Source organism: Talpa occidentalis, unplaced genomic scaffold, assembly GCF_014898055.3.
Source record: "Talpa occidentalis isolate TD23 unplaced genomic scaffold, MPIMG_talOcc4v2.1 talOcc4.5, whole genome shotgun sequence".
Lineage (NCBI taxonomy): Eukaryota > Metazoa > Chordata > Mammalia > Eulipotyphla > Talpidae > Talpa > Talpa occidentalis.
The window spans coordinates 118,699,604-118,714,508 of NW_023604861.1; the positions used below are offsets into that span (position 1 = coordinate 118,699,604).

The following is a 14,905-nucleotide window of genomic DNA, read 5'->3' on the forward strand; positions in this document are numbered from 1 at the left end:
TTTTCTATCATTCAGCTTTTATAGCACCCCAAATGGCTAAATGTGCATCTCTATGGGGAAGTAGGAGATATATGCAGTCCCTTAGCAATTTCATATTCTGCATTTCTCTCATTTCTGTTGAAGATGAATATATAAAGCACTTTTCACACAGCCTGGTAGAGAGTAATTGTAATCATTTCTCTCTTTTGAGGGAAAATTCTTGACAGATACTTCCTTGCATCTTTTACCCAAATACTGACTTTGCCTTGATCAGAATGGACTGCCTTTTTTTTTTGTTTGTTTTTAAATGGGAGGGCATAGAAAAATAGGGGTATAGGCCAGAGGTACGGGGGATGAGAGGATTCTCTAGACAGAGTGGGGAGCAGAACAAGCAGATTTACTGAAATACATAACAAGGGGAGCAGTGGATGAGACAGGAGAGGTCTCCTGTGCCATGTGGGGATTGAACTCAGGCCATAGCAGGGATAGCACTAAGACTTAAACCCTAGGCCACCAGGGAGGTCCCCAGAATGGCCTGCTTTTAACAGTGGGTGTTTTTACTTTTAGATAAGTGACACTTTGCTCTTTGACACATCAGATGATGAAGAGCTGAGAGAACAGCTGGATATGCATTCAATCATCGTCTCCTGTGTGAATGATGAGCCCCTTTTCACTGCAGATCAGGTATGAAGAAGTTCGTCAATGAAAGGAGAAGGCGACCTCGAGCTAAATAAGGATATCTTATTGTGGCAACAAACAATGGGTTATTGGAATTGATTTTTTTTTTAAAGATTTATTTATTTATCCATACAAGCACTAGGTACAGTCAGAAGCGCGGGAGGGTGAGGGAATTCACCAGAGCCAGAGCTGGGAGCAGAGCAGGCAGACTGACGAAGTACACCACTGAGGGGAGCAGTGGGCGGCAGGAAAGGTCTGCGCGCCATGTGGCACCCTCCTCCGGTGGCCGGGGAGCAGCCGGGGATTGAACCGGTGCTGCAGAGGCCGTGGGCAGCCTCGCAACCCAGCACTCAACCGCTGCGCCACCAGGGAGGCCCTGGAATTGATTATTTTTTTCCTGTATTTTCTGGTTCCATAGGCCTAACAGTTAACTCTTCTACTGAGAAAAGAAGTATATGTAATCTGAAGCAGATGGGATTGTTAGTTGGAAAGAGTTTCCAATATAGGCAATTTTCCAGTATAAGAATTGTTAAAACAGTACAAGTTTCTAAGGGAGGTTTATTGCTTCAACTGAAAACATGCAGAAATAATAACTGAATTTTCTGCTTTTAGATTTTGATAGACATGGGCAAACTATAATATATCTGTACAGAAATAATCTAGTTTCTCTAAAATCCTGGGTAAAAATCTTATTGGAAGTACATTTTGTGTACTCCAGAAAGAAGTGAGCATTATTCCTGTGGAATGTTCTTATGTCAACCCTGTATTCATTTAAAACCAGTCTAATCAGCAGTCTCATTTTCTGAATACTCTTCCCACTTATGTTGTATTGTCAAAATGTGAAATGTTCTTAACTACTGGAACTGTGAATTTTACCACACTGTAGTTTTGGGTTGGGAAGAAGAGGCCAGTAAAGAGAGATTACGGCACAGTTGGGAGGAGTACATTAAAAATGTGTCATATTTATGGTTGGCTTATTCTAGGTCTGGAAAGGACATGGTGCTTACAAAGCAGCTTAATAGGTTAACGGCCTGTGGGAGGCAGAGGCTGATATTCTGGGGAAAGGTGGGACTTGAGAATTCATAATGCCATAAGCTGTTTTCAAGACTCAGAGCAATAGTACTGTATTCTTGGGCATTTCCTTGTACTGTTTTACAATTATTTAGGAAAATCTTGTTAGTAATTTAACATAATCTCTACCTCTTTCAGCTTTATTTTTTGTTTTTCCTTAGTATACATGTTGTAAGTTAAGCCCGCTGTTTCATAATTGTATTTATTATTTTTTTAACTCTTAGATCCATTTTTTTTCTATGTATTGAGTATACTCATTTCTGGTAGTCCTTAAAATTTTCACTTTAATCCTTCTCAATGTTTAGAACCTGGAACAGGACAAGGTATTTTGTAATATTTGAACAGCATTGCCCGTGACTATAGATCATTGTTTAAAAAGCAGCTGTATCTGAAATTTTTCCTATACAGCTTCTTATTCTAAACTTCTACATTTTAGAATATCCCTTTATCTTTTTTGAATTAATATATGAAATTCTTTTACTACCATAGAGGTAGTTTCTTACATGTATTTATTTTATAATTTTATGGTAATTGGATTAAGTGACTTTAGATTGGGCACTTGCATGTAGCATCTAATTTGCTTCTGCCATTTGTTTTCTTTTAACTATAGCAGCGATCTGCCTCTGGCTTGTCTGAAGTATATCGTTCATGTGTTTGTAGCACCATTACTCAGACATTGCAAGATCTGTGAGTGCCTACAGAATTAGTATAATTCTGTATATGTAATAGATTCATTATGAACATATTAAATCATATTTAACTTTGTGTTTAATATTTGTCACTTTTTTTTTTTTTGATAAGCCTTGTTCACTCTCACAATCAAAATTTTGGTCATTGAGAACATCCATGCTTGCTTGCACCTTACTGATTAAGGGAGAATTTGGTGCCCTTGTACCTTGACTGCTTTAGCTGAGCACTGTGTTACAGAGTTCATTTTTCCTGTGCATACTTGATTAACACTGATATGTATATTTTGGAAGGTTATTGAAGAAATCGAAGAAATGATGCAAGAATCCCCAGACCCAGAAGATGATGAAACCCCCACACAGTCAGATCGGCTTTCAATGCTTTCCCAGGAAATTCAAACTCTTAAGAGATCTAGTACAAGCAGTTATGAAGAGAGTAAGAAATGCTACTTAAATCACTTTTTTTTTAATGCTTTTTGTATGTTTCATCCATACAGTGTGACCATCTCCAGAAACCTTTGTTTCTCACAGACTTGATGTGGCCCCTCCTCAGACCCTCCTTAGTACTTGGGGCCTATTTGTCAGACTCACCTTTATATGCTGTGTTAGTCAGCCTGAGCTGCTGTAACAAAGTACCACAGGCTGGGTGGGCTTTGTAACCTTTGTAAAAGGCTTGGTGGGTTATACACTTGGCATTTATTTCCTCAGAGTTCTGTGGGCTAGACGATTGAGATCAAGGTATGTAGCCTGGCTGGTTTCTTCTGAGGCCTTTCTCCTTGGCTTACACGTGGCTGTCGTGTCTCTGTCCTCACGTGGATATTCCTTTTTGTATATCTGCGTTCTCATAATGGCCTCAGTCACGTCCAGTTAGTGCCCTCCTTTTTAATTTAATTATCTTTTTAAAGAGCCTGTCTTCAAATGGGGTCATATCCTGAGCTGTTGGACTTGGGACTTCAATGATGTCCTATTTGTCACAGGGGAGAATGGCAAGTAAAACTGAAATGGGGCAAGGTATTCGTCTTCCCAGTTTTCAACAAATTTCAATTATTTTGAAGTTGAATTCCTTCAAATTAAGCTCTCTCTTTCCAAGTCTGCCAGAAGCTGTTGAGTTGCTCGCCCCATTCTGTGTCAGCAGGTAGTTTGTACGCTACTCTTCCCTGCCCGTATGTTTGTTCTTTTCTTTGTAAAAGTTTTTTTTCAGTTTTGGCTAAAGTGCTATGCATGGGATGAATGTCTGAGACAAGTACAAAACACTACTATACTTCTCAGAGAAGTAACTTTGCCCTCCCACCTCTCTCCAGCTAGACCTTCTCGGTATTCTGAGATCATCAACAATGTAATTCCGTAGAATGATTTTTGCTCTTTAGCACAAAACACCCTGCTGTGTACCCTTTGCAGGTTTTTGTCTTAGTATCTGCTGTGCTTTACTTTTGGTCATAGGAGTGAAGAGACTCTCAGTATCTGAACTGAATGAACTGCTGGAAGAAATTGAGACCGCCATTAAGGAATACTCTGAAGAGCTGGTGCAGCAACTGGCCCTGCGAGATGAACTGGAGTTTGAAAAGGAAGTGAAAAACAGCTTTATTTCTGTTCTCATTGAAGTGCAGAACAAACAGAAAGAGCACAAGGAAACAGCCAAAAAGAAAAAGAAACTCAAGAATGGCAGTTCTCAGAATGGCAAGAGTGAACGAAGTCATATGCCTGGCACAGTAAGTGATGATTTGCAGGAGCCCCCAGGGGGACCCCAGTCTGCATGGATGGGCTGAATGGGTGGGGAAGGGCTGGAATGGGTAGGTGTGGGCAGGTGTGGTGTGCATCTCATCAGCACTAAAGGGATTCTTTTCTGGGATGCCTCTGTGGTTGTCAGCTTCAAAGGTCTTTCTTGGTGAGGGTATGAAGATAATCCAGATAGTTCAATACTGAAATGTTTAAGAGGAAAGTTAAGTGGATGGAAGAAGGGGGGAATAAAGGAAGAGGAGGTCTTAAAAAATATAAGTGGCCATTTTAATAGATCAAAATGTTAAGTGGTTGCTCATGTTTGATTGCAACTCTTATGAGTTGTATAATGAAAAATGAAAGGGTGTGCATTTATCTGTAACTGAGCTGCGCTAAGCCTAAAAGTATAGATTGATTTGTAAACTATACTTTGTAAACTGGTTCCTCTGTGAGGAATATGATCGTGATGGAAGCAGATGTGTAATATCCACCATCTGGCTTAGTATTTGGCAGACTAGACTATTACTGATGAAAATAAATTTAGAATATTTGAATCTTTGACTCTATAAAATTTTTTGTCTTTTTGCTTTTTCATTTTTCTTAAATGGTCCTATTAATTTCATGTGATTTAACTTCATTATAAAATTTGCAGTTAATTATATGAGATACTTTTCCTTACTAATCTTATTATCACTTCACTTTTGAGGAGGGGATCAGTGGATACCTTCATTTAGTTTGTATGTGAAGAAATGTTTTTGTATTTTACTGTTTAATGGTTTGAAAAAGGGATCCATTTTGCTAAAGGGGATATATCTTTTTAATCCTCAATATTGATGACCTGATAGTATGCACATCACCAGAAGGTGGCCATTATGGTTTACAGTAATATAAATTCTGTCTTTGATTAAGTTCTCAATTCTTAAGACTATAAAGAATTCTGATGAATACTTTTCAAAGAAGTGGATCTTATTAACCAGACCCTGATGGAATCCAGGAAAAGAGGGTGCAGTTCTGTCTTGCTGGGCCACCAATGAGCAGTTAGTGCACGCGAGACTTTTACCATTTGCTCGCTCATTGTACTGGGTTTTGCTCATGAATGAATGGATATTGTCTTAATGTGATGTCCATTGTACTGAAAAAGGATGTAGCTTTGAGACTTTGAAAAAGTTCTCAAGATATGTGGTGTGATGTATTTTTGAGAAAAATAGGTCTTTAGTCACTTTTAGTGACTACCATTTGTCTGAAAACAAGTAAAATAAATTTTCAAACATTTGCTTGAATGTACAATCCTGTAAGGGTTTCTTTAAAATATCAGTGATAATATTTCACATCTCATATTGAAAACATTGTACCCTTTAAGGTGTTCAGTTACATAATTATGGTTATATGCAATATGTAGTTAAAGAGTCATTGTTGGTTGGTAATTTCTGCCTATCTACACTAGGGATTACATGCAAATCCACCACTTACTGGTGTTAACACTTGACCGAAGAAAATAAATTTATTCCTAGTGGGGTTTAACGGCTTCTTTTTGTAACTCCCATATAAGAAGGGTCAGAGCAGATTCATTTTGTAATTTTACATGGCATTTATATTGAGAAATTGACTTGGCAAGGCAGCATTTAGGAATTAACCTTTGTTAGGATTAAGGTGGAGTCATACTAACAGTAAATTCTGCACAGTAGCTGCATTTGTGAAGTTACTTAGTGTTAAAGCGTTTTCATCCAGGTGGTAATGGCATCCTTAAGCTTGTATTCTAATTCCCTCTAAGCCTAATGTGTTCGAGAAAGACCATTTCATTTGTGACAGACAGCCTCAGACCTATGATTCTGACAATAATGGTCGCTGATTCAAAGGAGCCCTAAAATGAGGTAGCCATTGGGATAAGCAGATTCCAAGAGATGTTACCTTCTTGAGGTAGTTCTTAAGATAGTACTGTCTCAGACATTTTATATAACATGCAGTTTTGGCACAATCTGATCTAGGTTAGTTGTCATTAGTGATAATAACCTCTAAAATTTCGTGACCTTCTTAATGATAGCCTTTGTTACCTGTTTTCCTAATAAGTAGAGCAAAAAGTAATAACTAAAATAATCACTTCCCCCCCATTTTAGGTATTTTGCTTTTATTAAGATGACTTACACTTTCTCCTTAAGCATGAAATATTGTCCTTCCATTTTTTCTTAAGTATGTTCCATTGACACAACATTGATTTGTAGTTGGTATAACACTTTAGCCATAGTTCCTGGCTTGTGTTCTTTGGTCCATAGAGAGAATAATGAAATGCCTGAGTGGGAATCAAGTAGAGGTAAATGCTTTAGGTATTTATTTTGGATACATGTTTTGTTTAACCTTTGCTGCAGTAGAAAGAAATTGGAGGGCTTCAGGATGCTATTTAGAGCATGATGCAAAATTTTTTGCATCATGAAATAATTAAATACTTAAAAAGTAAGTATCTTATAAAATTGAGATCTCAATTTGTTTTAATTTTTAAACTAATACATATTGGGGAAGATAAACTGATGTTCAGCAAATATTTGTGGAGTGCCTTCCTTGTGCCATGCACTGTTCAAGACCCGGACAAGGCCCCCGCCCTCCTGAATTGTATAATGAGCAAGACAGGCCATGAAGGAGTAAATACAGTGTCATTTTGGGTAGGAATAAGTAGACGAAGGAATAAATAGGCAATGTAATTTCACCATAAAACACAAGGCTGGAGTGGCCCTTGATCCCTGTCTAACTCTCCATTTGAAAGGGAATTTGGAGAAGTAGATCTTTTCTTTGGGAGTTGAGACTCAGTTGAGAGCAGAAAACTATCTCCTTTGGCTCTATTCAGCACCTTTTGCTGCAGAGGGGTAGAGATTGGAGGGTGCTGTCTGCGTATCAGTGTGCTGACGTACGTGCAATTTCTGTCAACTGACTGTTTAAGGCCTTGAAGATTCTGCCCCTCCCTTTTTGTGGAGTAGCCCTCCTTTCCTGCTTCCCCTGTCCACGGAGGAAATGTTTTTCTAAACTCATCTTTCAGAATCATGGCCAAGCTTTGTCTTCCTTTCTTAGAACCTTCCTCGATGACTCTTTCTCCAATGCAGAATTGGCCACTCTCTTCTCCTTTGGGGTTGGTATTATTCCTCCTAAATTTATCAGTGTTGTCAAACCATGTTGCAGTTTTTTGTTTTCATGTCTATCTTTGTTATTGCTCCCTAACGATAGGAAATGTAACCTCATTTTCTTGGTATCCTTAGGTCCAACATTAAGGTACTTTAATGCATTCTGCTAAAAAAAAATGCATGATGAAAGAAAAACTTGCAAATCTGTATTTCTGTCTTGGATCTTTCTGCCAGGTACCAAAACCATGGAAGCTGAAAAGTGTATTATGAGCTTTTGGGTAAGAGCTGCGTATGAAACCTGCTGCCGCCGCCACTCAGTTCTTTTCTCTGAGTTTTGGAAGGATTAGACGAAATGATGTTTCTAAGACTAGTCTACACCCCGTGTAAATGCTAGTTGCTATCTATCCACTTGCCTGCAAAACATGTTTCCTGTATATCTTGTAGGAATTTGAAATTCATCCTATCAAACCAAAGTTACCTTTTTCCTAAAATTGAATTTATTTCTTATATGTATATTTTTTGGTTAGTGAAACTGGTCTATTCACCAAAAACTAGTGTTATTTCTAGGTAAGAAGATGCAGTTTTAAAGGGTTTTAAACCATCTTTTCAGACCTCCAACCAACAATGGATATTATTAGCCCTTTAATACACTTATCTGACAGATAAACAGTGCTGTGATCTGTTGACAATTTGCTTTTTTGAATTGCTGTTCATGTCACGTTGAAATGTTTTTCATATTTATCCATGAGGGTATACACTCTTGCTATCAGTTTCTTACTCTATTGTATCAGTGGCCTAAGTCTCTCATGGGGAGAGTGCAGACTTCCCAAAGCTTCTTCAACTGTTTGCCCAGCACCTTGTTTCCCTTCATTTTTTGCACATCCCTTAATATATATTTGTTAAATTGAAACTTCACTATAAAGGAGATCACATCCCAGAGGATTTGGGCTTGTGATATTTGAATTATTGCTGTTGTATCAGGGATTTCTTTTGTATGCCAGTTTTCTGTTTATGTGGTTTATTCTCACTCTGTCAATCAAACTTTCATGAGGCCATAGAATTTCAATGGCAGTTCCTAGGACTACAGAACAAGTTGAAGTTAGTAGCGACTTCTCATCTAGAGTTGCCTGTAGTTTTAAAGAATTAGTATTAGTCTGGGCCTCCTTGGTGGTGCAGGGGTTAAAGTCTCAGTGCTATCAAGCTATCACCAGCCACTGGGGCAAGAGTTCGATCCCTGGCTTATACCCCAGTTCTTGTATGCATAGTAAATAAAAACAAATCTTTGGGGAAAAAAAAGGAATTAGTATTAATCTCAAACCTCTGTAAACTCGTATGAATGAAAATGGACATACTAACTCTTTGAAGATTGAGTAATGTTTTTGAGCTAACCTAAGCCTGGGGTTGAAAAGATAGGAATCTCTGTTTTCTGTTTGCCAAAGAACACTGAATTTTGAATATCTTTGTAACTTGAAGAAATTTATCCTGAAAACTTTTGGGATATTAGCAATTAGTGACTCTGTTGTAAAAAGAATCATATTACCCAAATTTATTGCCTTGGGGGGATGCTTAAAAAGGAGGAGAGCCAGCACTTGGATGATAGACACTCTTTATATATTCCTTTCATAATGTACTATTCCAGCTGTCTTTATGACTCACCTAGCTAAATTTATGACCAGTAGCCAATCTGTTTTACTTCTCGTTTACATATAAAAATGCCTCAGTAATAGGGCAGAGCTGCCTTTAAGAGAAATTTATTTTTGTTTTGACAGCTATTATAAGGTCATCCTGCAGTTATTCTAATTTATCCTAGATATAAACCTAGAAGGAACTGTTCTGACCCAGTGACTTGGCTTTGGGGCTTTTGTTTAAGACACGTGGACTTGATTTTTTTTTTTTTGATATTTAAATTTCACATTTTTTTCTTGTTGACTTTAAATTTCTAACATGGTTTAGATCAGGGATTTTTTTCAAGGCAAACTCCTTTCCAAGGGCCAGATTGCCTGTTGGCCTGTTTGATAAAGTTTTATTGGAACACAGTTGCATCTGTTTACATATGGCATATGGCTGTTTTGGTGTTAACAAGAAAGCGTTGAATAGTTGTCACAGAAACTGGCCCACAGACCTGAAATATGTACTATTTGACCCTTTGCAAAAAAAAAAAAAAAAATTACCAACCTCTGATTAGACTAAAATTTAGTATATTTAAACATGAGAAGTAAAGGATGTGAACTCGATTTGATTGAGTTTGTATAGATAAAAAAAGTCATTATATTTTGACAAATTTATTATAAAATGTAGCCTTATTTTCTTCTGAGTGTGTTCACTTGTTCCTATCCCTAGAGCCCCCTCCAGGATCCTGAGTTGAATCTGTAGATGATCCCTCAGCCCATCCATCTCTAAGCCACTTGTTGCCGGCAACACACCTGCACTGGGTGTGTCAGAATCCAATAGCTAAGTGAAGAGAAGCAGTAGGTAGACCAGTTGGCTCTTGGCTCCAATTTGGGAACAAGGGGAAAATTAAAACATTAGCAGTGTCCCGGCTCACTGTGTTTATTCATAGAAATAAAAAGTAGCTGAAATAAGGCAGAGGGAAAGCAGAAAAAGGGCTCATTTCTTCTCCCCTCCTCCTCTTTCCAAATAGTGGCGCTTCAGTGGAAATATTAACAGATTTTCAGCAATAATTTGTTGGTGCTATTTGCTACTAGTTCTCGGTGTTCTTCTTTATTGCAAAGAGCATTCCTAAAAATTAGCATTAGGGCCATAATATGGAAGGTCACTGTTGGGTGGAGAGAGAGCATGTGTATACTATAGTGTTTATTTTAATAATCCACATCTATGAATTACAAATTATTTTAGATAGGAAGCAAATTTATTTTATGATAGTATTGCTTAGAGATAGTATTGTCTTTAAGACAGTATTGCCTAGAGAAATATATATCACCACAGGTTTTTAGTATTTGACCTTTATCTACTGTTTGTTTTCTGCAATGTTAGGTTTTTTGGTGTTAGACTAGAAATGGTGAGTGTCCATGAGTTAGCTGTTAGCATAGTAATAATCAGAAGTTCCTGACTCTTTTATGTCTTGGAGAGGTTTGTTAATGTTTGTTTTTAGAATATAAGTTCAGATAAAAATCATAGTATGCCAGGAGATGGGACTGTTATTATATACTTAGAATATCTTTAAGTATCAGGAAAGAAATTGCAAATTACCAAGATTATTTTACTTTCCTTGTAGTGGCTTTGAAAGTGTTTGGCAATACTTAGTCACCAATTTAATATTAGGTTACATAAAAATTTAAAAAGATCTTTAAATACACAGTGGTTATTTGACTGTTACTTCACTTGACTCCTAACTTTAAAAATTTTCATAATGTGTTTTTCTCCTCTGAAAGTGAACTTCAAACATAGCAGTTTAATAGTCATTTTTATGTACCTGCTTTAGTGTAAACCATACCTTCTAATTTGTTTAGGTCTGATTGTTTTTGAAAAATTAAAATTATTATTTGGTAGAATTTATAACTGCTTTATAATTCCCATTAAAATTATTTGATTTGACGGATTGTCAAACTATGCAGAATCAATTTTTACATCTACAGTAATAACTATTATAATTTTTTCATTGCACTATTTTAAATTCTGCTTTCATCAAGCTTTGTTTTGATTATTTTAAGAATCATAATTTATTAAAAGTTTAATATTTGAGAATCATGTCATTCAAAATGTTGAAAATGATGTGACTTTAACGAACAAAAAATGTTTTGATTTCATTTTCCTTTGAATCTCTTGGTGTATAAAGAAAGTCAAAGGTGTAAGAGCACAGATAAGAGTCAGAAATAGATGAGAAGCATTTCCTAACCTTTTTCCTGACATAGTGCTTTGATAATGAGATTTTTAAAAGATTTCCTAGCTAACTAGAGAGCAGTACAGGTTGGTGTCATATGAAGCTAAGGGTTTGGTAGCAAAACAGTCTGAAGGGCCTCCTGTTTAGTTGTTGTGTTGCCCTGTCTTGGAGCCTGTTTCTGGGGAGATGAGTTGAGCTCTGTGCAGAGGAGGAGCCATGTGCTTGGGGCTCTAGCAGAGGGTTAACAAGCTACAACATCTCATTCTTGGTTTTTTTTTTTTTTTTTTTTTTTGTTCAGAAAGACCTTGGGTTACCTAAAAGTGTTGCTTGTTTTCTCTGTAAGCTTTTTGGCTGATTTCTATATTCAGTCATAGACAGCAGGGTCTGTCACCATGTCTTAGTCCTTTTAAAGCTCAAGACTCTAATCAGGAGTGTAGTGTTTCTCAGTTGCCATTTCATTTATATGAGAAGTTGAAATGCTGTTTTTCCTGATCTGGAGAAAAGTAGAAAGGTATATTTATTTCTCTTTGGGAGTTCAGTCCCAAATGTTATTCTGTCCTTTTGAAAGGCATATAGTCCAGACATATTTTTTTTTCATTTATTTTTTTTTTAAATAATAAATTTTATTTTTATATTCCCCCATACAATTGCAAACGCCCCATTCTGACCCCAATCCCTCCCCTCCCGCCCCCCCCCCAAAAAAGTGTCTCTGGTTCATAGTTTTTTGTTGATTTTGATTTTCACTTTCTTATAGTTATTCATTTTCCTGGTCCCTTATTTAAGTTTTCTAGATTCCTGCTATGAGTGAGACCATCCGGTATTTTTCTTTTTCTTTTTGGCTTATTTCGCTGAGCATGATCCCTTCCAACGCCATCCATGTTGCTGCAAATTGCATGTGTTTATCTTTTTTGAATGCTGAGTAATATTCCATGGTGTATATGTACCACATCTTCTTGATCCAGTCATCTATTTTTGGGCATTTGGGCTGTTTCCAAAGCTTAGCTATTGTAAATAGTGCTGCTATAAACATAGGGGTGCAGGTGCTCTTTGGAATTGATGTTTCTGTGTCCTTTGGGTAAATACCTAGGAGTGGAATTGCTGGATCATATGGAAGCTCTATGTTTAGTAGGTCCAGAAATCTCCACACAGCTCTCCACAGTGGTTGTAGTCCAGACATATTTTGAGTATTTATATTTGCTCAACACTTTGTTGGTCCTTCCCATGGAGTATGTCAATCCTTACTGCAGCCTTTTTATAAAGTAGATATTACTGCCCTCTCGGAAGTGGATGCAAGAAAGCTCAACGGAGACCTTAGCTCACAGAACCAGTGTGCCTGGACTGAGGATTTGTGGTTACCCAGATGGGGGTGAGGAACTCCAACCTGCATTTCCCTCGTTGAACCGCACAGTCATGTCCTGAGTGGACCTGGAGATCTTGACTCATTTGTCTTTTAGATTTTTACAACATTTTCTCTACCTTGTTTACACCTTGTTGCGCTTGTTTACTCATTGTTGCGCTTGGTTACGTCTGAGAAAAGTTTCCAGAGAATCACGGGAATAGAGACTTTCAGTACATACTCATGGCAGGGAGGGTTGAGTCCTGAGGCGACTGTGACATCCTCAGTCTGAGTCAAGTTAGGTGCCCTCCTCTCTTCAGTGATCCCCCCCTGCCCCAGCCTCGCCACATCCCTTTGCGCTTTATCAGCAGTGAGGGGATCAATCAAGTGAGCGCTCTAATGCTTAATCATTTTCCTGCATATAAATGGGCTCATATCAAAAATTCCACTCTGAGAAGGGCACTTTACAGAGCTATTAACTCCTCCATAAAGATGTGATGGCAGAGGGTTGGATCGATTAGAAAATAATTTTAGACTCAGAGAAGAGCACCAGCTCTTCAGCACCTGGTTTCTTCGTTTCACATTTGGAAATGGTCGACTAAATGGCGACTGTACTGGGCCCTCCAACACACTCAATACTGCAGTTATTTTCTTTCCTGTTACTAATTTTTAAAGTTAATTTATTCATATAATTGAGGCAACATTAAGATCCTCCCCATTAGGTTGTAGTTATTTATTTCAATTGAACTGTAACAAATCGTTACTTAATGGCCTTCATTTGGCTTCACTGAGACTTCCTAAAGGCTGAGCCTTAGTTCTAGTGGAGCTGATCAGTGAAGTGCTGCTCTCCTTTCCTCCTTCCAGTTCTTTCCCTCCTTTTCTTTCTCTCTCCCTCTCTTCCTCCCCTCTTTCTCTCCCCTCCCTATAAAATTTAAGCAGAGAGAAAATCTGCCCTCTGGCCCAGTTAGGTACCAAAAGCACCTAAGTCTGCCTCTGCTGTCAAGGTTGTTAAATGCATTGTTTCTAAGGGAGGTGGCCCTTTACTAAATAGTAAATTTAATCTGTCTGAGGTTTCAAAATCTTTTTAAGATTCATTTTGCCTTCCAGAAGGGTGTATTGTTTCTTGGATTTTATAGAGCAGTTGTAAAACACATGTACTGCGTGCTCCAAAGAGCTTTCCTGTGTCCTCCTGGTCATTATATCCCCTTATCCTTCTAGTTCATTGATCTTACACTTGCTGCTCTTTAATTCTTCTGGGCGTTTTATACCTTAGTCACGCCATTGTTTAATAAGCCATTCTCTCTCTATTAATCTCATGTTGATCTCCTTGACCAGGTTCCTCAGATTTTTGGGGCTTTTTCTTTTCACCTCTTTGACAAGTGACTTCATATTTTGTCATATGATTTTTCTTCCATTCACCCTCAGCTCATTTTTGCCTTTTTCATGTTGTTAAACATTTCTTTCTGCAGAAAGTTAAGAAGGCTCACAATATGTTTATCACAGGCTCTGGGACTCCTGGTTGCTGGTCCTCGGGGGTGTTCCAACTTCAGCTTAGCAGACTTTCGCAAGCACTTGCTGTGAGCCAGGCGCTGTGTCAGCCTCTGGTGGAGAGAATAAGACCCAGTCTTTCTCCTCAGAATGTACTCATAAGAAAATGAAGCCAACAGAGTGGACATCTTTGAAGGTGTTATCTGGCTGCAATTCTGTTGTTCTAGAGCATGAGAGCCTTTATGGCCTTTTCATTCTGTGCTACTAGTGCGTGTGTGCGTGGTGTGTGACATTGAACTCGCCTAAAAGTTAATCGATTGAGTCAACTCACATATTCATAGAATTTGAAGATAAAACCTTCACAATTGATACTCTTTGGTCACCTGTTTCATAGGTGAGGAAATAGGTTTCATCAGGGTCAGTGATGTCACATGTCACACACTGAGTGCAAACCTGGGGGAGAACCCACATCTCTCATTATTAGTCTGATATTTTGCTACCCAAGTGGACTGTTGAAAAATTTTCTACTTCTGACTTTGGCGTGTTTCCTGATTTCACACATAGATCTGGAAGTGTTTCATTGCCATGGGTATTAATTGCTGAAGAATTTTGCAGATTTGGCCAATGACTATTGGTAAATGCCTCTTACATGAGGAGTAGATGACATTACTACTCTCCTTAAAGATTAATGACAAGGTTGAATTTATGACAACCTAACGAAAACATTTTTTTTCTCTATTTTTCTTTAGATATGTGCCTCATCCCCACTTTAAGAATACATTGATTTTATCTTTTCCTTTATTATTCTTAGACTAACATAAATTGATCCCTAATTGTGTGCCAGGCTTGGGTTTCAAGGATGGAGAGTAAATCCAGTATCTAGGGGACCTTCCATGGCACTTTTTGTAGCGATTCTCCACCACACCAGTTTTGCACAACTGGGGGTGAGGGATAGGGAGGTGGGGCAGTGCTGCAGCCATCCTGCTGAGTAGAGGCCAGAAAC

At 38.0% G+C, this 14,905-nt stretch overlaps 1 protein-coding gene across 2 annotated transcripts in view; it reads left to right on the forward strand.

Moving 5' to 3' along the window:
• The window catches only part of FEZ2 (fasciculation and elongation protein zeta 2), a 45,053-nt gene that overhangs the window by 15,135 nt on the left and 15,013 nt on the right, over positions 1 to 14,905 (forward strand). For both annotated transcript variants that reach the window (XM_037528238.2, XM_037528237.2), the window contains exons 3-5: positions 547 to 663; positions 2,709 to 2,850; positions 3,855 to 4,123. In XM_037528238.2, the coding sequence (XP_037384135.1) occupies positions 547 to 663; positions 2,709 to 2,850; positions 3,855 to 4,123 (528 nt within the window). The remainder of the gene's footprint in view (positions 1 to 546; positions 664 to 2,708; positions 2,851 to 3,854; positions 4,124 to 14,905) is intronic.